The sequence below is a fragment of the Lutra lutra genome, chromosome 5, assembly GCF_902655055.1.
Source record: "Lutra lutra chromosome 5, mLutLut1.2, whole genome shotgun sequence".
Lineage (NCBI taxonomy): Eukaryota > Metazoa > Chordata > Mammalia > Carnivora > Mustelidae > Lutra > Lutra lutra.
Window position 1 is genome coordinate 32953295 of NC_062282.1, and position 21915 is coordinate 32975209.

At 38.2% G+C, this 21915-nt stretch overlaps 1 protein-coding gene across 1 annotated transcript in view; it reads left to right on the forward strand.

The window, feature by feature from the left end:
* The window catches only part of C7 (complement C7), a 56628-nt gene that overhangs the window by 13803 nt on the left and 20910 nt on the right, over positions 1-21915 (forward strand). Inside the window, exons 6-12 of the mRNA XM_047729956.1 lie at positions 961-1099; positions 7740-7910; positions 9877-10120; positions 13319-13432; positions 16683-16849; positions 19311-19539; positions 21593-21764. Coding sequence (XP_047585912.1) covers positions 961-1099; positions 7740-7910; positions 9877-10120; positions 13319-13432; positions 16683-16849; positions 19311-19539; positions 21593-21764 — 1236 coding nt within the window. The remainder of the gene's footprint in view (positions 1-960; positions 1100-7739; positions 7911-9876; positions 10121-13318; positions 13433-16682; positions 16850-19310; positions 19540-21592; positions 21765-21915) is intronic.

Here is a 21915-nt window from a genome sequence, read left to right on the forward strand (position 1 = left end):
AATAGAGAGAGAGACAGAGTGAGAACTGGTTCAGTGACAATTATGGGGAGCTACTCAAGAGAACAAAGAGATATTAGAATAAGAACAGAGAAAGAATGGAGAAAGTGCTGTGTTGGGATATTTAAGCTTGAAAAGGAATTGTCTTAACCAGCTGGAAACTTTCATTTTCAAGTGAAGTTGGGACAATCCCATGTTGTCTTTTCAAAAGGAATTCTGAAGGACTTCTAAGGGTCAGATCCAAGTTGAGATTTTAAGGCTTTTAAAATAGTTTATTTTAGAGTCAGAGGTGGTTTTTCTGTAATATTTTAAATTCATTAACAGAGAAATGGTAAAATTAGTCTAAAGAGTGTACCATTCAGTATGCTAAGAGGCAATTTAGGTGAAATTTATTGTAGAAAGTTCCCTCCTGGGGCACTTGGGTGGCTCAGTTGGTTAAGCATTTACCTTCAGCTCAGATCATGTTCCTGGGGTCCTGGGATCAAGCCCCAATTGGGGCTCCCTGCTCAGCGGGAAGCCTGCTTCCCCCTCCTTCCCTGCCCCTCCTCCCTGTTTGTGTTCTTTCTCTCTCCCTCTCTTCAAATAAATAAAATCTTAAAAAAAAAAAGAAAAGAAGAATTCCCTCTCCTCAAGAGTAATCTTAGTTGTACTGGTTTTATCTATAGACTCAAAATAAAACCAGCTGTTTCTATAGATACAAAAGGACTGTGTATTTCCCAAACATGTTCTTAGACTGAAGGGATGTTGGAGTCTCCCAGCTTTTAGTTTTAGCCATTATACATGCAGGGAAGGTTGGAAAATGTATGGTGTGCATTAGGAAACTGTTCTCATTATTTGAACTCTCTCAAAGAGATACTTAACTGTAATTTATTTCAAGATTTTCTAGAATTCTTTTTCAGCAAGTGCTGTTTTTGGTTTTTAATCATCTTTTCTTCTCCCCCCCCCCCCACTTTTTTTTAACAGTTACAATGAACTCACTGGCCAGTTTAGGAAGACAGTCATCAACACTAAAAGTTTCGGTGGTCAATGCAGAAAAGTGTTTAGTGGGGATGGAAAAAAGTTCTATAGACTGAGTGGAAATATCCTTTCCTATACATTCCAGGTACTTAATTTCATTGACTTAATTTATTTTTAATCTGTGAATTATTGCCAGAGATTGTTACTTATATGATATTGATTTTTGGGTATTTGTTGAGAATTTATTTGTGGCTTAATATTTGGTCAATTATTATAAATGTTTTATATGGGCTTAAAAGGGATACATATTCTTTTAACTCTGGGGTACAGGGCAATGATAATTTCAATTTGTCTCATTTAAGCTGAACTATTCTTTTTTTCTCATTTTCAAGTCCCTAACCCAAACTTGATGGTCTGTCCCTTATGGGTGTCAAAACTCAAGGCCCTGGTCATGACTGGTCATGATGATCTCCTTACCACTGCCACAGTGTCAGCTCACTTGAAAATGCTTTTATTTTTAAATTGTGGAATATATCATATATGCAAAAGAATGTGACTAATATAAACACACAGCTTGAAGGAAGCTAATAAAACAAATACTCATATATGCCCACTACTCACTCACCATAGAATTGCCAAAGATTGACTTAAAGGCTCTCATCTATGCCTCTGGCCATATCCTCCCCACTCTTACTCCCTAGACAACCACTATCTTCTGTTTTATATTAGTCACTTGTCTTTCTGTATACATTTATCTCATATGTCTTTGTCCCTAAATAAGAATATGTGATTCAGTTTTGCCTGGTTTTTTTTGGCCATTTATATAAGTCAGTCCTATAGTATACATTCTATGACTTTTGTTCATTCAAAATTATGGTTTTGAAATTTATTCATGCTGATGTAGATGACATTTTTATCGCTGGTTCCAATTTTTTCTTATGAAAATGTCTCGCACATTCTTGTGCATGAGTTCCATGCAGGTGAGCTAGAGCTTCTTTAGGGCATACACCTTGTACCTGAATTACTGCCTTACAGGTTATGTACAGGTTACACTCTGCTCAGGAAAGTTTCCAAAATGAATGTGCCATCAATTTATGCCCTATCAGCAGTGTGGAAGGGGGAGCCTGTGCTCCTTATCCTTGCCAACATCTGCATTGCTAGAATTTTCCATTTTGCTTAGGGTCTCAGGGTCTTTGTTCCAGGCTCCTGCTTCTTATAAGCTGTTTCTGTCATATACACCTAACCTCCTTCTCTACCAGGATTTCCACACAAAATCCACTCACACAGCAACAGTTATGGATTTAGGGAGAGAATCCTGAACATCTGAAGGGAATATAGAGGAGAGATTTTCTGTTGCAGTCATGCCAACGCAGTCAACAACAATGGTTGATGTCCTGTATCATAAAACATCTGTCCTTTTAGAACCTCAATAAATCAAAGTTTCTGGTCTAATCCCATTTCAGCTTCTCTTGTTCTAAGACCTCTTCTTCTTTCACTCCTTTCCTCCCTTCTTCCCAGAATTCTGAAAATTTCCAGCTCAGAGCTTCTTAACCTATTACTCCCAAATTTGTAAGCCAAAAACTATTAGGATGCCTATCACAAAGCATAAAGTGTAGAGATGTAAAAAAGTTCTTTTAAACCAATTAGAATCAAAATACCTATGATGCAAAATGATCTAAGAATGCAAACAAAAAATGTGGAAAATACATGTGAATAAGTATATAAATATGAAAATGTGCTAAACTTTATAACAATCAAATGAAGTGAAATTATAATATTAAGGAAACCTTAATATAAAAAGCAAAACAAAAAACAACAACAACAACAAAAAAACTATTAGGATGTTCAGACAGAAGGGTTTTTGTTTACCAAACTTAACCCTCTTCAGAATGCAGTTTTCATTATAAATAGCAAACAGCATTACAATAGAATAAGTTATATTTAAAAACTACTTTGTCATGGGGGCGCTTGGGAGGCTCGTTTGTTGAGCATCTGATTCTTGATTTTGGCTCAGGTCATGATCTCATGAGTCATAAGATGGAGCCTTGTGTCGGACTTTGTGTTCAGCAAGGAGTCTTCTTGAGATTCTCTCTCTCTCTCTGCTCCTCTTGCTCTCACTGTCTCTTAAATAAATAAATAAATCTTAAAAACATACTGTATCATGGAAATGAAAAGTGAAATTGATCTGAAAAAAATAATGGTAGCTGTCAATTTTTTAATATCTCCTGTGGCACCTGTACTGTTTTAGGCAGTTTGTGTAGGTTTTATCCTTATAATATCTTTGGAAGGTGAGTAATATTTTACCATTTTATATAGGTAGAAATTGAGGCTCAGAGTACTTTAGCTGGCTTGCTTTAAATCACCAAATTAATAAGTAGAATTTGGATCCAATATGTCAGATTTCACAGCCCTTTCTTTTTCTAGCTTATTTTACTCTCCCAATATCTTGTATTTAATTGCTTTCCCATCTCTAAATTCTACACAGTGAATAATATATACTGTAAGGTAACCATTGGCCAGAAGGAATAATGTAACATAGGCATAGGTAGAAATATTTTTTCTTCTCTTCGTAGGAGGATGTGTTGATAATTCTTTCATAATTATAAGAGAGATAATTGCATATGTATTTTTGGGGGTCAAATTTAAAGAGTTACAGGGCAAAGAAAATCATGAATTTCTGACATTGTTGGAAGACAGATATACTGGAAGTCTGCAGCTTCTGAAGAAGAGAAATAATTTAATAATAGCATACCCTTGACATTCATTTCAGCATGGCTTGGATTTTGCATTGACATCTGAAATGTCTTTCCAGTCCCTGAATTTGAAGGTGTTTGTCAGAGGTAGAGGGAAATTATAACCTGTTATTGAGTGAAGAATGGAGATGTTTTGAGGATCGAGCCTGAGGGAAGTGAAGTAGAAGCACTAGGCAGTGAGTCAGTCATTGAAGAGCTAACCCAGTGTGGAGATTGGGATGGGAAATGCTCTCCACAACTCAGACAGACCTGAGGCCACTGGGTATTCAGCTACCTCTGAGTGGAAGATGGCTTTTGGCTCATTGGCACATAAACATTAGTAAATAAACAGGAAACAGAATTGGTCAGTCCATTTTATAGCCCATTTCAGTTATTACCATTGTGGTTTGTCCAGAGCAAACTTGGTTTCATGTTGACTAAGCCACTATCTTTGATGCCATGCACTGTCTCTGTTCGCTCATATTTCTCATACTGCAAGGAAGTCTTGGACACATAAATACATTCCTCCTCCGTGGTTGTTTTGGGAAGGACCACTTTGCTAATTCAGCCTGGAGATTGTTGAAAGACTATTGTGTTCATTGTCAGCTTATAATGAGTGCAGAGGGGAGTAAATATGAAGGTGGAGAAAATTAATTACTTCCTGGCTTTTCCTGTATTTAGTCTTGAATGTACTTCATTATATTTTTGGAAAAGAGATCCTATGTACATATCAAGTAAATAACAAAATCGTATTCTTTTTAAAAAAGACATTTATTTTAGAGAAAGAGAAGGAGCGCATGAGCAGTGGGAAGGGACAGCAGGAGAGGGAGAGAATGTCAAACAGACTCGCTGCTGAGCACAGAGCCCAGTGTGGGGCTTGATCCCACCACCCTGAGATCATGACCTGAGCTGAAATCAAGAGTCTGATGCTTAGCTGACTGAGCTACCCAGGTGCCTGGCTCTTCTTTTCCTTTTTAAAAGATTTTATTTATTTATTTGACAGGGATTGAGAGAGAGAGAGAGAGAGAGGGAGAGAAAGTACAGAGAGGGGAGAAGCAGAGGGAGAGGGAGAAGCTGACTCCCTACTGAGTAGGGAGCCTAATTCAGGGCTTAATCCTAGGACCCCTGGATCATGACCTGAGTCAAAGGCAGCTGCTTAATCAACTGAGCCACCCAGATGTCCCCTTCTTTTCTTTGTAATAATCTAAAAATGTGGGTACTGTCATTTCTATTTTACAATTGAAGAAAGTTGAGACAAAAAATATTGAAGAATTTACCCACAATCATAGAGTTATAGATAACAAATATGGAATGTAAACTCAAAAAGTATGTCTGCAGAACCCTTGCAGCACAGTCTACTTAAACGGAGTTAGAATACATATACATTTGATAGGACTAAGCCAGTAGAGAAAGAAAAATTGAAGCTGTGGGAGAGGGAATAAGCAACCAATTTAATACATCCTTAGAAGTGGTGGGAAGGAATGCAATAGAGATGAGACAGAAATTAGCTTTAGGTGGAGGAAGGACACCTGCAGAAGAAAGGAAGGGAAGAGATGTAAATATGCTTGTGGACTTATTCGCCAGAGTTTAGGAGAGTTCATGTCTGATAATGGGAACGTTTGTAAAGAAAGAGGTTAGAGTTATTTTCTGAGAGTGAGGGAAGTGGTTCTCAGATTGGGGGACTGAGGTAGGTAGAATTTTTGAAGTAGATACTGTAGAGAATGGGAGAGAAAGAGAATGGAAATATTGGGATGCTGCACTGTATTAAGGGTTCCCCTGAGACTGGAAATCATGAGCGGACTTACAGTGGTACTGATCGATTAGCTGTGTGATTTTTCTATCATAGTGTTAAGCAGATTGTCTGCGAGCATTGAAACAGGGTTGGAATTCTGCCAGGAAAACATGATGGCAAAGCATATCTAGGGAAGAGAGTTAAGTCATCGGCGAGAGAGTGGTTGAAGTCGTGAACCAGGAGGTCTATCTGAAAAAGAAGGAAGTAAAAATATGAAGGTGGTGATAGAGAGAAGGGAAACCAAGGAGAAGAACTTGTGTCTATAAAGTTGGATAATGGATAATAGAATGAGAATCAAAAGGGTAAGAGGTGGCAGAAAGTAGGATGTTTGAATCTGTGATTTCAGAGGAAGGATCAGTTTGGGGGCTTCTAGGTTGGTTGGAGAGAGTATTAATTAAGGGTCATTGAAGAAGATCATGTTACCTTGAAAAAGTGACTTGCAGCTCTGTGTAGAGTAGATGAGAGTAGGAGATGGTGAACTGAAGCAGCTAAAGAAGCTTATTTGCATTAATCAAGTATTTGAATTGCAGATTCGAAGAGGAGGGAAAACAGGCTTTTTTTTCCCTTGCATTTAAAAGAAAATAGATAACTTCTCTTCCTTAAGAGACATAAAAAGCAAATTCTGTGTCTTTCTAAAACCAAATAGGACTGAAACACTATCTAGTGGTTGCAGATATCTCTGATGGCACTCTTATTAATGTCTTCTTCATAGTCAAGTCAATAATAATACATATATTCTCCATCTCAGTTTGTACTGAATTTTTGCCTTTGACTTTTAAACAAACCAATTTCATGATGTAATGAAAATAATGCTCTAACAAAAGATATGAATAAATCTACCTTTTCTTATCTGCTGGCATGTTCTTAACGTGCATGTATAATTTTGAACGTGAGTGGTGATAAAAGTAATACAATATTTTCTGGCATTTTGCTCATTTTTTCTAGTTTTTCTTTTCTAATTCTTCTTTTTTAAAGTAGGCTCCATCCCCGGAGCTCAGTGCAGGTCTTGAACTCACAACCCTGAGACCATGACCTGGGCTGAGATCAAGAGTCAGACACTCAACTGACTGAGCCACCCAGGAGCCCCTGAATTTCTTTCTAGTCTTTTTTTTTTGACTGGGCAATATGCTTGTATGGTTATAATGAACAGGATTATCACATGTATACCCACTTTCTCATTTAACATCAGTATTTTTCCTCATAGACATCATTTAAAATGGCTACATGGCATTCTATCATTTCCATTCCTTTTAGGTTTTAGTTTAAAGTGTACCATATCCATCATTTTAATGGTTTCTGTGCTTATTTATCCTCTGATCTCAAACACAGATGTGGGTATGCTAAGGACACAAATACTCGTGGAAGGACAGTTACTGATTTGACTATTTGTACAGAGCAGACATTGTGAGAGGGAGTCATCTTGTATGTCTTGTTTTATTTTCATGGTGTTTGACAGTTTTGTGAATTAATTGCCAACAACTTAAAAAAGTCTGGAGATTTTTATGTCAAGATTTCAGATTTTTCTCTTTTCTTAAAAACAGCTAAACTGACAATGCTAGAACTTAAAGTTACATATAGTACCTGTATGATGAATTTGAGTGTTGGTGTCCTTTTCCTACAGTGTTGGTGTTCACTTCATCCCCCTGCTTCCATGGAATCTTCCAACATTTATATGACTTGCCAGCCCCCATGGACATTTTATTTTGACACTTGATCTAGGATAAAATAAGGGATAAATAAGTGATTGTCTTGGAGCTCTCACTTCTCTGTTAGCTACATGTGAGTCTCCTGTTGTCTGCTTCAAAATTCTTTTAGGATGGACTTTTCTTCTACTGTCTGTCATAGGGAAAAAAAAAATTGCATCTCTGTTCCCCTCTATTAGAGGAAAAAATCAAGAACCAAAGGCTTTTCAGTTCTCTGTTAGCATAATTTGGTTGATTTGCTGACTTCTCGGTTAACTATTGACATTAAAAGAAAGTGGGAGATGTTTGTACACAGATGTGTTCTGTGAATCACTTGGAATTGCCATTATTGACACCCCTCTTAGCAAAGAGTAATTGTGGAATGGACTCTATTCCTTATACACATATGGGCCTGGTTGTAATGAGAGCCACAGTCATTTTGTGTCAATGGAGAGATTTGTCTTTTTGGAGAAGATTGTTTGAAGAAAGTATATATGTTAAAGGATCCATGGCAGAAGATTTTTGGTTATATCCAAGGCCTTAATTTGGTCATAGCAAACTTTTTCATTTTCTTGACAGGTGAAAATAAATAATGATTTTAATTATGAATTTTACAACAGTACCTGGTCTTATGTAAAGAATACCTTGACAGACTATACATCATCTAGTAGCAAAAGCCACCTTTTTGGATCTTCGTCTTCTTCATCTTATCATACAATACCACATTTCAATGAAAACCACAAGAAAAAGGTCAGTATGAAATATTAGTTGACTTTTCTATATTTTACTGTTTAAATATTTCTAACATTAACATTAATTAAAAGTATGTTTACCAAACAGATCAGATTTCTTTTTAAAATTAGGGTAGTACTATCTTCTTCAAAGAGACAATGTAATATATTTCTTTAAAAGGTAAGATCATGTTTTGTTACTTCTCTTGGATAATATATTTACTTATACTTTTTGTTTTCTTTTTCTTCTTCCTCCTCCTTCTTCTTCTTTTCTTTTTTTTTTTTAAAGTAGACTCCATACCCAATGTGGAGCTTGAACTCAGGACCCTGAGATTAAGAGTGAGTGGCATGCTCTGCTCACTGAGCCAGCCAGGCACCTCTCTACTTTTTATTTTCTTATTAAACTATTTGTTCTTATTTGAAAATCTTGAAAAAGCATTACTTTCAAATCTTCTAGTTAAAATTTTCTTTAATTTCTAATTCACGATTACTATACATGGTTATATAAATGTTATATATATTTGAAAAAATCCAATTAATATGTGCTTCCTAAACACTAACACTTAGAAGGTACATAAAACTAAAAGATTTTGGAACACTTTATTACTTTTGAAATACCCAAATTTTTATCTGAGAAATTAAAAGCCTTATTTTTAGATACTTTGTTGTTTTGAGATACTAAAAGTTTTATCTTGGGCAACCTGAACAGTTGAGATAGATTATACTAGTTGATAGACACTTAGTGCTGGAGAAGTTTTCAGGCTGATTGTCATTCCAAATTTGCATATTTCATCTCATTCTTGAAGTCAGTAACTTGATTAATAAATCACAGGGAGGTATGAAGGAATAGTGGTTTTATTTGTTTTATGACTAAGAAGCTGACTATGGAGGTAGGAGCTGGATAAACATTTATCATCTTTATACTATATTGTTCACAGAAGTGAGGATTTGATGTAAAGTAGATCCATCCTGGATATCATTACAAGATGCTTAGGAAGTCCTCAAAGACCTCATTGTATCCACTACTGGGTACTTACCCAAAGAATACAAACACTAATCCAAAAAGGGAGAGGCACCCCTATGTTTATTGCAACATTATTTATAATAGCTGAATTATGGAAACAGCCTGAGTGTCTATTGATAGGCAAATTGATACAGAAGATGTGGTATATTTATACAATGGAATATTACTCAGCCAGAAAGAAGAACGCAATCTTGCCATTTGCAACAACATGGATAGATTCAGAGAGTATAATGTTCAGTGAAATAAGTCAGAGAAAGACAAATGTCACATGATTTTATTCATATGGGGAATTTAAGGAAGTGAATGAACAACAACAAAAAAGAGACAAACCAAAAAGCAGACTCTTAATTATAGAGAACAAACTGATGATTACCAGAGGGGAGGTAAGTGGGGAGATGGGCGAAACAGGTGATGGGGATAAAGTGCACTTGTTGTGATGAGGACCGGGTGATGTATGGAATTGTTGGGTCACTATATTGTACATCAGCAACTAATAGAGGACACAAGCATTTGTGTTCTTAGCATACCTCGCTCATTATGAAGCAAGGGACCCCAGTATGGAATATAAATTACATGGTCACCTTACGTATAAGTCATTGTATACTCCCCAGGGACACACTGTTTTATATACTTATTTGTGAGATTGTTTGGCAGTTAATGAAACTGACTCTTTTTTCTAGTTGAGGAGGACATAACAACTTGGTTTTGAGATCTTAAAGGTCATATATGCAAGAAATTACCATGTTATCACTCAGATATTACTCCTATTTGGTATTCCAAAAGTTCCATAGATTGCTTCAAGGGAGCAGGCCCAGAGAAGACCTTATACCTCATCATGCATTAAAATAGAAATTCATATAGTTTGGGTTGGAGGTGGCAGCTGATGGAGACATTGGATAGCTCTTCCACTGCCTTTTTATCTCCAACCTAAAACTCTTTTTACTCTCTCTTCTTTCCATAGAGTTATCAGTTGTTGGTTGTCCAGAACTCTGTGGAAGTGGCTCAGTTTATCAATAACAATCCGGAATTTTTACAACTTGCTGAGCCATTCTGGAAGGAGCTCTCCTTCCTTCCCTCTCTGTATGACTACAGTGCCTACCGAAGATTAATCGACCAGTATGGGACACATTATCTGCAGTCCGGGTCCCTAGGAGGAGAGTATAAAGTTCTGTTTTATGTGAATTCAGAAAAAGTCAAAGAAAGTGGTAAAGTATTAAAAAATTATTAAATATAAACATTGCAGGAATTTTAATGGGGGTAACGACATGTAGTTAGCTTAAACCTTTAGAGCTTTAAAATATGACAAATAGAGATTAAATTGCAAAGGAATCCAGAATGGCAAGAATCCATTATATTCTACTCAAAATCTTTAGGCTCTAAGAAAAAGGCTGCCTACTCTTTTGGAGAGGACCCTGAAATGTGAGATAGTCATTAATGATTATCGGCTATCCTCAGAGGGTGCTGAGTGGGTTTTTGGAATACTCCTTAACCTTTTCCATTTCTCAGCTTAAGTAATATTCTTCAAGGAAAAGCTAATGAGGAATTATATTTCAGAAATCAAAATGTTTTAAAGAAGTATTTTGTTTACCTCTGTTCATTACAACTCACATTCCTTTAAAAGTAATCTGTTCCAGATATCACAAGTTTGCTTACTACATAATTCTTGTAACAATAGCTTAAACTTATCAGAGCCCTTTTTTTTTTTTTTTTTAAATCAGAGCCTTTCTTATGATAGGCAAGTTACATAGGTTAGCCATGCTCCTCTCTACTATCTGGTGAGGTGGACGCTACAATTCCTGTCTTACAGACTGAGAAATGGCGACTCAGGGCTATGGTAAGACTCATCCAAGGGCATATAGAATGTAAGGCAGTCTACTGGCTCCAAGGTCAGCTGAGCTTTTTCCTTATGCTATGGTGTTGTTAGAATTGCCTGATTTTTGTTAGAATCAGTGCACACCACTGAGTTTGTAATTTTTTGACTTCATAATTAGAGGAGAGTCCTCACCAGGTGTCCCAATGTGCCGCACCCGCACCAGCGACTGTGCAGCATGGCAAGCAAATCGCTTCAATGGCTGCTAGTCCAGGGGTACGTGCCTGAAGTGGCTAAGCCCTCTGGTATTGGGTCGCAGAAGCTCCCAAGAAGCTGTGTTCCACTCCTGGGGACCTGCTGGGCCGCATTCAGCACCTGGGCGTTTCTTATCACCATTGCTTTAGGCTTATTGTTTCTTGGCAATCGCTCTCAAATAACAGAACTGTTACAAATAAAGACTCTGATCTAGGTCAAGCTTTAATCATTATGCTTAAGAATTCTTCGGGGTCTTTTGGGGAAATTTTAGACGTCTTACAAAAGTTAGAACTAGGAAGACTTACAAGAAATAGGAATAAGAGATCCACACAAAGTGAAACTAAAAGTAAACACGATAAGGATGAAGATTATTATAAATATTTAGGATTAAAAGTACGTCGGGGAAATCACACATTGCAAGTAGAGATTGGGGGAAAATGGTGGACGCCTGGCACGTATACAGGTCCTTATAAATTGCAACCCACTAATGCACTAATTCCTTACACAGGAATATATGATTCAAGCCTCACGCGGTGGGTTACTCATAAGGGAAGGAAAGTAAAATATAGTTCCCTAAATAGATGGACAAAGGTACAATTAATCAATATCCGTTAGGTCGGTTCGCCCCGCTGAAGGGACTAAATAGGCAATAGGAAACTAGTCAAAACCACATGTCCAGCAACTATAACCTCAGGCTGAATAGCTATTGTTTAGGCTAACTTTAGGCTAATACGTAACCAAATGTTAGGCTATTCTGAGTAAGAAACATCATATTTGATCCTGTGCCAATGTTCCATGTACAATGCATATAAAAATTGATATTCACCGCAATAAATCGCAGCAGCTGATACACGCCTTGAGTGTGCCTCTCTGTCTGTCACGCCGAATCCACCCCATACCTGCTTATCCAAGGATCCCCCCGCAGACTCACCGCTGACAGTCCGCGGCACCAATGTGGGAGGGGAGGGGTGGTATCTCAGTGTCCATTCCTTCTTTGCAAAGACCTTTTGGCTCTGGTTTACTAATATTCCAAATCAAACCTGCCCCTTCCCAACTTTGTTAAGCTGATACCTACAATTCCTTCTCCATTCCAAATCACCTCTTCAGGGTCTTTCTTTTCAGTCAAGCCTTTTTACAATTGTGGACGAGAGTGAGACTTACTACATGAATTTAGAGGTCATGTAACCTTTCCTTGTGGATGAACTACAATATTTTTCTGTTTCCATTGACTTATTTTTTTTTTCCATTAAGCTTAATTACCAATTAAGATTTAGCCAGAATTTGAAATTTTCTATCTTCCCTGCTTGGAAATGAATGTACAAGCACAGGTTTTTGTTTGTTTGTTTGTTTGTTTGTTTTTGTTTTGTTTTGTTTTAGCAACAACAAAGGCAATATTTCTTTGGAAAATTAATCCAGCAAGTGGCTTGATCTAAACTCAGTTTCACTGCTCCCCCACTTTTTCCCTTAGTACTTAAAATAAATGGCAAGAACTTTTAAAGAATTTCCAAGTTGGTCAAAGTACTATTTTGAGTAAAAATTTTACTCTTGAGCAGTTTCTGTTCTTTCTGAAAGTTCTAATTGAAATATAATCAAAACTGCTGAGTTATAATAATATATGCCCCCTCAATTGTTCTGTAAGAGATACTGAAGTTATTATAATAGAGTTAGCAAAATTATATGAGAAAAATATATTTCCACACTTTATTAATTTCTATCCTTCTTAAAAAACGCTTGGCAAAACTCCATTTGATAATGAGTAGAAATTGTTACATGGTATGGTTATGATCCAGGGGAAGTTAATGTTGGAAACCAGAGATGGTAAAGATACTAAAATGGAGAGATTGAGGCAGTAGATCTAGGATTTTGGGAATTAATTACTGTAGAACCAGAACCTAGCATTTGAGGTTTCCAGTAGGTGGATGGGGACCATTACATGCCTACTTTTATTGATTTACTTCATGCCTGAGCAGCTGACTGTGGATGGGCAAAGATATCACTCTTTGGGGCGTTCCATTTCTGTTCCTTCCACTGTTTCATGTAGAAATCATCCCAATCTTCTCCTCTCTCCGGTCAAGTTAATAGGAGCCAAAAATGGCATTTGAAAATAAGTTTCAGACACATGATACTTTATTCCTAGATATATGCATGTATCTGTTATTTTGTTTAATAACAAAAATAAAATATTCCTTTTTCTGACCCTTGATCCTTCTGGAGCTCTTGAGTAGATGGCCACCATAGTAGGACATAACCTCTTATCCCCTTCCTCACACCTGGCTGCATCTTAAAAGGAGTTTTTAACAAATGCAGAAATTAAACACCTTTAAAACTTTTCCTTCAGGTTTTGGTTCAGAAGATATGAAGCGATGTACTTCCTCAGGTTTTAACTTTCTCTTTGTATCATCATCATCGCACGAATGCAAAACCCTGAAAGATGTCTTAAAATCAGATTCAGGTAAATAAGAAAGGGGGCAGTTTGCATTATGAGCTTAATCTCTATCCCTCTTTCTCGTGGCTAATTCCTGGCCTCCAAGGGCCTTTGAGATTTTAACAGGTGTCCTATTTTATGTTTTTTATGTATTTGGTTATGTTTGCCTCTGATCTTTCTTTCACGTGTCATGGCAGTGAGACATCATGCAGAGTGAAAAGTTCACTGGGTATTTCCTGTGCACTGTAAATAAGTCCTCCATGTATACTACCTTTCTCCCCTACAATGACAGTTGGCAATCAAACCTAGAAAAAGGACACCAGTAGGAGAAGAATCAATTTCACTTTGACATGGATGCCCAGTGCACTTTTGGTGCCTGCTGCTGTTGCTGCTGCTGGGAGAGGGAGTGGAGAAAGTGGTGTGCTATTCTTTAAGTGATTGAAATAGGAACTGGAAAAATAAACTGATTTAGATTGTGTCTAGATGCCATGGTAAGGAACTGGGATTTCATTCTGATGGCAAGGGGTGCCATTATAGGATTTAATACAGAGAGTGATTAAATGAAAGATTACAAAGAAAGTTGTAGAGAAAGAAGAGGGACCGAGAAAGGATAATCTGATAGGATAAGAACCAGAAAAGAGGTGCCTGGCCAGCTCAGTCATAGAGCATGCGAATCTTGATTTCAGGGTCATTGAGTTTGAGCTCCGCATTGGGCATAGAGCCTACTTAAAAAAAAAAAAAAAAAAAGGAAAAATCAAGAAAAATAGGGGGAAAAAAAAGGAACCCGAAAAGATAAGTAACATTAAAAATAAAGGAAAAGGAGAGGTCAACAGAGAGAAATTCTTGAGAGAAATTAAGAAAAGGACTGAAGACTCTTCATTGAATTTGGTGATTACAATTTACTTGCCTTACAATGAAGGGATTCTTAGTGTGGTAGCAATGGATTGAGTGGTACTAGAGCTTAAATTCTCCCAGGGTGATGGCAGAAATTGGGGCAAAGGTGAAGATTGACCCAGGTGTCAGGTTTCTTACCGAGGAAGTGGGGATTCTTGGGATATTAGTAGATGACTGCAGAAAGGAGGGAGACAGAGGAGTGAAATCAGGTTTATTTACTGATTCACCTCCTTCATTCATCAACTGTGTATGGAGACTGTGGTGTACGGTGGGATTTGTTCAAGGCATTGGGGTACAAGCAGTGACATGTCCAAGAGAATATCTATCTTCATGGAGCTGGCATGACAAAGGAGGAAAACAGGTTTTTGAAAGAAATGGAAATATAGTGATCTGGAAATAGAAATGAGAATGGGAGGTTTGGGAAGATGTAGACATCCATTATCAGCTGGGCAACTGGAAGCTGCTCACTGATTTTATTTTATTTTGTGTTTAACAAACACATAGCATTTACTATGTGCCCGGCACAATTTTAAGTGATTTATAAAAATTAGCCCAAATATTCTTCCTATCTGAATTAGGTATTATTTATTTCCCATTACACAGAGAGGGACACTGAGTCACAGAAAGGTTGCCCAAGATCGCAGTTGGTAAGCATCAGACACGAGATTCAAAGACATGACATTTGGCTTCACATTCTGGACTCCTCATTGTCACACCAAGCTGACTCTCTAGGGAAAGAAGGCCAGCTGGCACAGGGAGCTCACTGAGGTGTGGAGAGGAGGCTACAGCCTTAAAAATAAAATTAAAATTGATTTTTTATACTCTGTAATTTGTAAAAATGTCTGCCTGTTAAGGCTGTGACTTCTCCAACTTTAGTATACACCGAGATTATCTGAAGAAGCTTGTTAAAAGGCTGATTCCAGGGCTTTCCTCCCAGCTGTCTTCTCATAGATGCTGGAGCCCAGAAACGTGTAGTCACTCCAGGTGGTTCTGAGTTGGGTCGTGCAGGGACCTGCCTTCCAAGGACAACTATTGGCATATTAAAAATGGAGCTAACAATGAAGATGAGGAAGTACTTGGTAATTTATTAAAGACATCAGGCTTTAATTTCTGATAAATGTATAGTTTTTGAATTTGAAAATTTTATGAAATTGCAAAATGTAGTTAAAAGAGGTGAACTGAAAATCACCCAAATCTGGTCTGCGAGGTAGGAATATCCAGTCATGACCAATGTAAAAATCAATGACAAATGGAGACAAAAGTAATCCTGAAATTATAGGGCACATAAATGCAGAAAAAAATTCAATTAAAATTCACTGCTTAGAATACTTTTCATGTGTTAATATATGCCCGTTAATGAATAGGTTTTTTTTTTTTTGCTTATTGTTAGTATTCCAGATGCAATGAAGTCCTCTTCATCTTATTATGAAAACTTTCAAACATACATAAAGAACATTGTAATAAATACCCATATACCCACCTCCTTTATGTAGCGATAATTATGACATTTGGCTATATATAATGTACATATAATATTTATAATGTGGATTATTTAACAATGTATAAGTATTATATATTCAAAATTTATGTAATCTTATTTAAACCATTTGGAAGTAAATTTGATGATGCTTCCATAAAACATTTTTATTTTATTTTAAAAAAGATTTTGTTTATTTTTTTATTTGAAAGAGAGAGAGAGAATGAGCCAGCATGTGTGCTCCTGTGTGTGCAAGCAGGGGGAGGGGCAGAGAGAGTGAGAGAATCCTAAGCTGACTCCACACTGAACACAGAGCCTGATGCAGGGTTTGATCCCACAATGCTGAGATTGTGATCTCAGCTGAAACCGAGAGTTGGATGCTCCACCGACTGAGCCAGCCAGGCGCCCCTTCTTTTTTCCTTTAATAGACATTTTTTTTCTTTAGAGTAGTTTTAGGTTTACAGCACAACTGAGCAAAAAGAACAGAGAGTTTCCATTTACTTCAGTTGGAAACTAAGGCCTCCCCACCATCAGCATTCCCCACCACAGTGGAACATTCGTTCTTGTGATCCCCTACAGTCCATAGCTTATGTTAGCATTCAGCCTTGGTGTTGTACATTCTATGGGTGTGGACGGATGTTTAATGCCGCTTATCCACCAAGTCATATCACACAGAGAAATTTCACTGCTCTAAAAACCCTCCATGCTTCACCCATTTATTCCTCCCACCCACCACTGCTGACAATCACTGATATTTTTACTGTCTCCATAGTTCTTTCTTTCCAAGAATGTCATAAAGTTGGATGGGTTATGTTTTAGTGCTTGATAAGAGTTTTCATTTTTATATTCTCCTTTTTGTTTCATTTGTGCAACCCAACTGATTTGTTTGGATTTCTCCTTGCACAGGAACTCAGAGCAATATGCTGAAAGGGGACTCGTTTGTCAGGGGGGGAAGTCCAGATTTTGTGGCTGGCCTCAGTTCACTGGATCTGAACAATCCTGCTAGAAACAAAGAGCAATATTCTTCCTGGGCAGAATCTGTGACTGGTGGTCCCCAAGTCATAAAACAAAAGGTATGTCCTGTTCTGTTGAAAGCAGCACAAAGCAGGCATGTTTCTTCGCACTGGGAAAACGAGATTAAATCAAGGTGGTTAAACAGAGACAGCTGTAATTAGCATTTTCTGTATCCCAGTTATGTTTTGTATAGTAAAATGAATGCATACATAATAATAAGAAACAGAAGCTTCATTATCTTGTATGTTCATATTTCAATTGTAAAGGTTAAATATCTTGTAAATCCCAAGAGAAATTATAACAAAATTTGCATATTAAGCTTTTGACCTAAATTTGATTATGTTTTCCTTGGTCTCTAATTCAGAAGAATTATATATTCTTGCATGAGGAAAGCATTTAGGCTTGTCTACTGTCCATCAGATTACCTTTCTTCCTCTGGCCGTGGCATGCGGGCTCTTGGAGACATGTCCATTAAGTTAAAACAAATTCGGCTGCCACAATTTTAGGATGTTTTATTGATGCAGTCAGTTCTTTGATAATGCAAAATATGTGCTCTTAAAAACCGGAGAGCTAGGCAGAATTGCACAGTGAAGAGCCTCTGGCTTATGGGGAAAATGGGGTTAAGGACACAAAACTCAAAAACGTAATTTGTGATACTCATTAAAAGAAAGAAGGAAAAAAAGAAAGAAAGAAAGGAAGAAGGAAGAAAGGAAGAAAGAAGGGAAGAGAGAAAGAAAGAAGGAAAGGAAGGAAGGAAGACATCAGTAAAAACAGTAAGAGTCTTACAGGTGTTAAATTGTTAAGGAATGCTTCTACTACGTTATGGTGACACAATTCCTAGAGTAAGACTTGAAGTTGGTTGGGTGACAGGAAGGTTGGAGCCCTGAAATAACTGTGAAGCGTCGGAAGGGGAGGGGCCAGATGATAGACATCCACCAGAAGTGGATGGATGGAGCTTAGTACAGGCAGTGACCCGCGTGGAGGTCTGATGTCTGTGTTTGTGTGTGCGTATTTTGTACATTCCTATCTTGGGTTGTGTTCCCTTTTTGTGTCCACTTTTCTGAGTTCACCTGGTTTTTTCTTGTGGATGAAATTGTATGTAAGAATACACAAAAATATCCCATAGGGTTAGAGTGTTTGCCAATACATCTGTCTCCAATGGAACAAAGTCACACTTTCAAAACATGCTGTAGCAGAACTGATTCTCTGATCTGTTCTCTGTCATGGGAATCAAGCAACGTCTCAGGTGAAACTTGACTTGGATACATTTTATAAACCCCCAAATCACAATAACTCCTTGAACACCCTCCCAAGACCACATGTACCCACTTGCCTCTGAACAAGGGTGAAGGGGGGAGGGTGGTTTTCCCAGGAGGTCTTACCATAAAGTGCCACCATCAATATTCACAATGACCTATTTTCAATGCCGGTGCCCCAGAACAAATCTTGAAAAATTAGAAATTGTTGATTAGGGAGAAACAGACATTCCTTCCCATTCTCAGCTCTGCTCTTCTCCACGATGGACTGTGACTATCATAGGTAGCTGTGCTAATTTACTATAGGGTTTATGTCCACACAATGCCATGCAGTCCATTCTGCCATAATGCAGTGTAAGAGAGCTTGGGCAGGGATGGAAGGATATGTGGCTGAGTCTTTGAGTCATTCTCACATTATCCTCACACTTGCAGAGATGTGCTGCAGAAAGCTTGGACGGACCTTCACAAGAGCCAGTGGTATATGTATCTTCCCAACTCCATGGTCATTGGCATCCCAATGGCAACGTGAGACTGGCCATGGCAAGAGTTCTTATACTGCAGAAACTGGCAAATGCTACAAATCAGAGCATTTTTGTTCTTAGGAGAGCAGATTGTTAAAGCTTAACCAGCACATGTATGGTCTCCAAGTTACGTTTCATTAGACATACTCAGCACAGAACAATGTCTGTCTGTTTTATTATTTTTATTTTAGTTTTGGGGGTGCAGCAAAGCAAAGTTTATTGAGAGATAGTAAATTTTACTGATAGAGTGCAATGCTCCCGAAGAGGAAGGGGACCTGTAAGGGTTGCCTTGTCTATCTGTTTTAAACTTCTTCAGGGAAGAATAGTCACAGTCTCCATTAAGAGACATGTTAAATCTCTTAGAGTCAGGGTATTTAATTGTAAATTTATTTGCACTTGCTTCTTCACTGTAGTTTAATAGTATTTCCTTTTCTTCTGTCTTCTGCAAGGGTGGAAATGTACTGCCTTCAAAATAATCTTTCAATAACTAGAAAATGAATGTCCTGTTGATTTTGAAAAATTTTATGCAGGATATAAAAAATACTCCTTCTCTATTCACTCCTATTTTTCTTTCTGCCTTATAAAGAAAGTGAAGTGCTTTCTTTTTATTTGAAGAAGAAATAATTGGAATTAACATGAGTGGCTTTTCATTTTATTTTAATGGAGATTGAGCCTGAATGCCAGAAGAAAAATATCCTTGCCTAAAAACCTGATTACTGACCATGATGTCTTTATCTGTTTAGCTGACACCTTTGTATGAGCTGGTAAAGGAAGTACCCTGTGCTTCTGTGAAAAGACTATACCTGAAGAGAGCTCTTGAGGAATATCTGGATGAATTTGACCCCTGCCATTGCCGACCTTGTCAAAATGGTGGCATTGCCACCGTTAAGGGAACCCAATGTCAGTGCCATTGCAAACCATATACATTTGGTGTGGCTTGTGAGCAAGGAGTCCTTGTAGGGAATGAAGCAGGTCAGTGTGCTGGATTTTTGCTGGTTATGCTGGACACAGTGAAAAGGGTACCACTCTTTCCATTTGGTTCTTGACATTGTGCTTCTTTGTGCATGGGCATTTTAATTAGTGTCTCCATTCCTATTCCACTTCTGGGTTCTAGCTACTAGGTCAAGGCTCCCTGCTGTCTTTTTCCTTTTTTTTTTTTTTTTTAAGATTTATTTATTTACTTGAGAGAGAGAGCAAGAAAGCATGCACACAATGGGGGAAGGGGTGGGAGAGGGAGAGAGAGAACATCTTAAGCAGACTCCCTGCTGAGCATGGAGCCCGATGCGGGGCTCGATCTTATGACCATGTGATCATGACCTTAGCTGAACTTAAGAGTTGGACCCTCAACAAGTGAGCCACCCAGGTGCCCCTCTGTTTTCCTGTCTTAATTAATAGATCCACCATGCCCTCCATTCTTTATTCTCCATTGGAATAGATTAATGCCTAAAACACCTCTCTCCTTCCATAGTCATCTCATTAAGGTTTTGTCATAACATAGGTCTGTGGAGCTGGTGTATGCATAGCTTAACCTTTCTGATGGCAAGCTCTTTGAAATATCTCTTTTTATTTTGTTTTATGTTCCATCAATCAATTATTCACAAACACTTTTGAACATCTGCTGAGTGTGCCCAACTGAATGGTACTTTAAGTATTTTAGTACAGAACTATGTGAGGTTGACTTTATGAGTAGACAAAGTATGAGACAATTTTGCATTTATTTATATGTCTTTCTCTTCCAGGAAGCTCATTTCCTAAGGTCAGAACTATGATTCCTTTTTTTATTCCCAGGGCCTAACAGGGCTTAATCCATAGAAGGCATTTAATACATGTTTGTCGAATGAATGAGTACACGACTAAACTATGGTTGCTTATAGACAAGCATCAAGAAGGCATCCTTGCCTCCAGTTCTCTTCGCAAGTGGCCTGTCTGGTCAATTGAAATTCCACCTCTTTGATTTCATTACTTTGGCGCTTGGATTTCCCGTTATTTGGTAAAATGGAAGCTCCCCCTGATGGTCAGGGTTGGAGTAGCAATCATAATATATTAAGCTATAAATTACCCCCATTAATATGCTCAGCAGACTACTTTATTAACTCAATTTCTAATTATGGAAGAAAGCTCATGGGAAAATATTACCAAATTAGTTTAGTTCTCTTTATTTTTTTTAGTAGAAATACCTAAGGAGCAGTAAACACATCCATCTATCACCAGGAAGTAATACTTCGGGGGCGTGGCTTCTGAGATCAGTTTCTACCTAGGAAAGCCAAGTTCTTAGAATATAGTGCAAGTTTTCTCTTGTCTTCCCTGAGGAATATGATGAGGGAAAATTGTAAAACCACTGTTAGTGGTCAGTCGGCCCTGAGTTGGAGGGTGGCCATGCTGGGCTGAGCAAGTGCCTTCAGACTGAAGGACGTTGACAGGAGGCAAACATGTTTCTCCTGCTTAGACACTTCCTCATTGAACAGGGCCAGCTCTGAGGGCGGCAGTCGGGAATACCCAGCAGACCATGTTCCTCCCATGCCTTGTCAATGCTTTTGCAATAGAAAAGTTCCCAGTAGGAACTACTCTAATGAGAGAAACCTGGACTCTGCCGTAAGGCCATGCTGCTGTCTGGATGTGGCTCTTGGCAGCCATTACGGCACTGGGCGTGGCATTTGACCACCTTGTCTTAGATGCCACATCTATCAACTGAGAATGGTGACAGACACCCCTGCCCATTTGGATTCATTCTGATGAGAAGCGTAAATGAATGGTAGAATATATGTAAAAGTGCTCTGAGACAGTTGCAAAATAATAAACAAATTTAACATATTATTGCAAGAAGTTCGTTAGTGCAGCCTTACCTGGACAAACCTGGTTGGTGTGCAGAGACATTCTGGTCCTTGTAGAAGACCTGAATGAAGTGAAGGCAGCGAGTGCCCAGACTGCCCCCTCCCCCAATAACTGCCAGAGCAGGAAGCTCAACACTAAACTCTGGAATCTTCCTCTCCATTGCTTTCTGAACAACCTCTCTCTTACCTTACAGGAGGGGTGGATGGGGGTTGGAGTTGTTGGTCCTCTTGGAGTTCCTGTGTTCAGGGGAAGAAAACAAGGAGCCGAGAATGCAATAACCCACCTCCCAGTAAGGGCGGGAAATCCTGTATTGGAGAACCCTCGGAAAGCGGCCCCTGCGAGGATGAGGAGCTGCAGCATTTACGGTAATGGTGGCCAGATCTCCTGGCAACTGCAAAGAATACGGTGCTCTCTGCAGTAAGCCTGGGATGCATGACTGCCGCTATTAAAAGATTTAGAAATTAAATGCCAATTTTTATCATTGACTACCTTGCCCTTAGCAGTGTGGTCACTTGA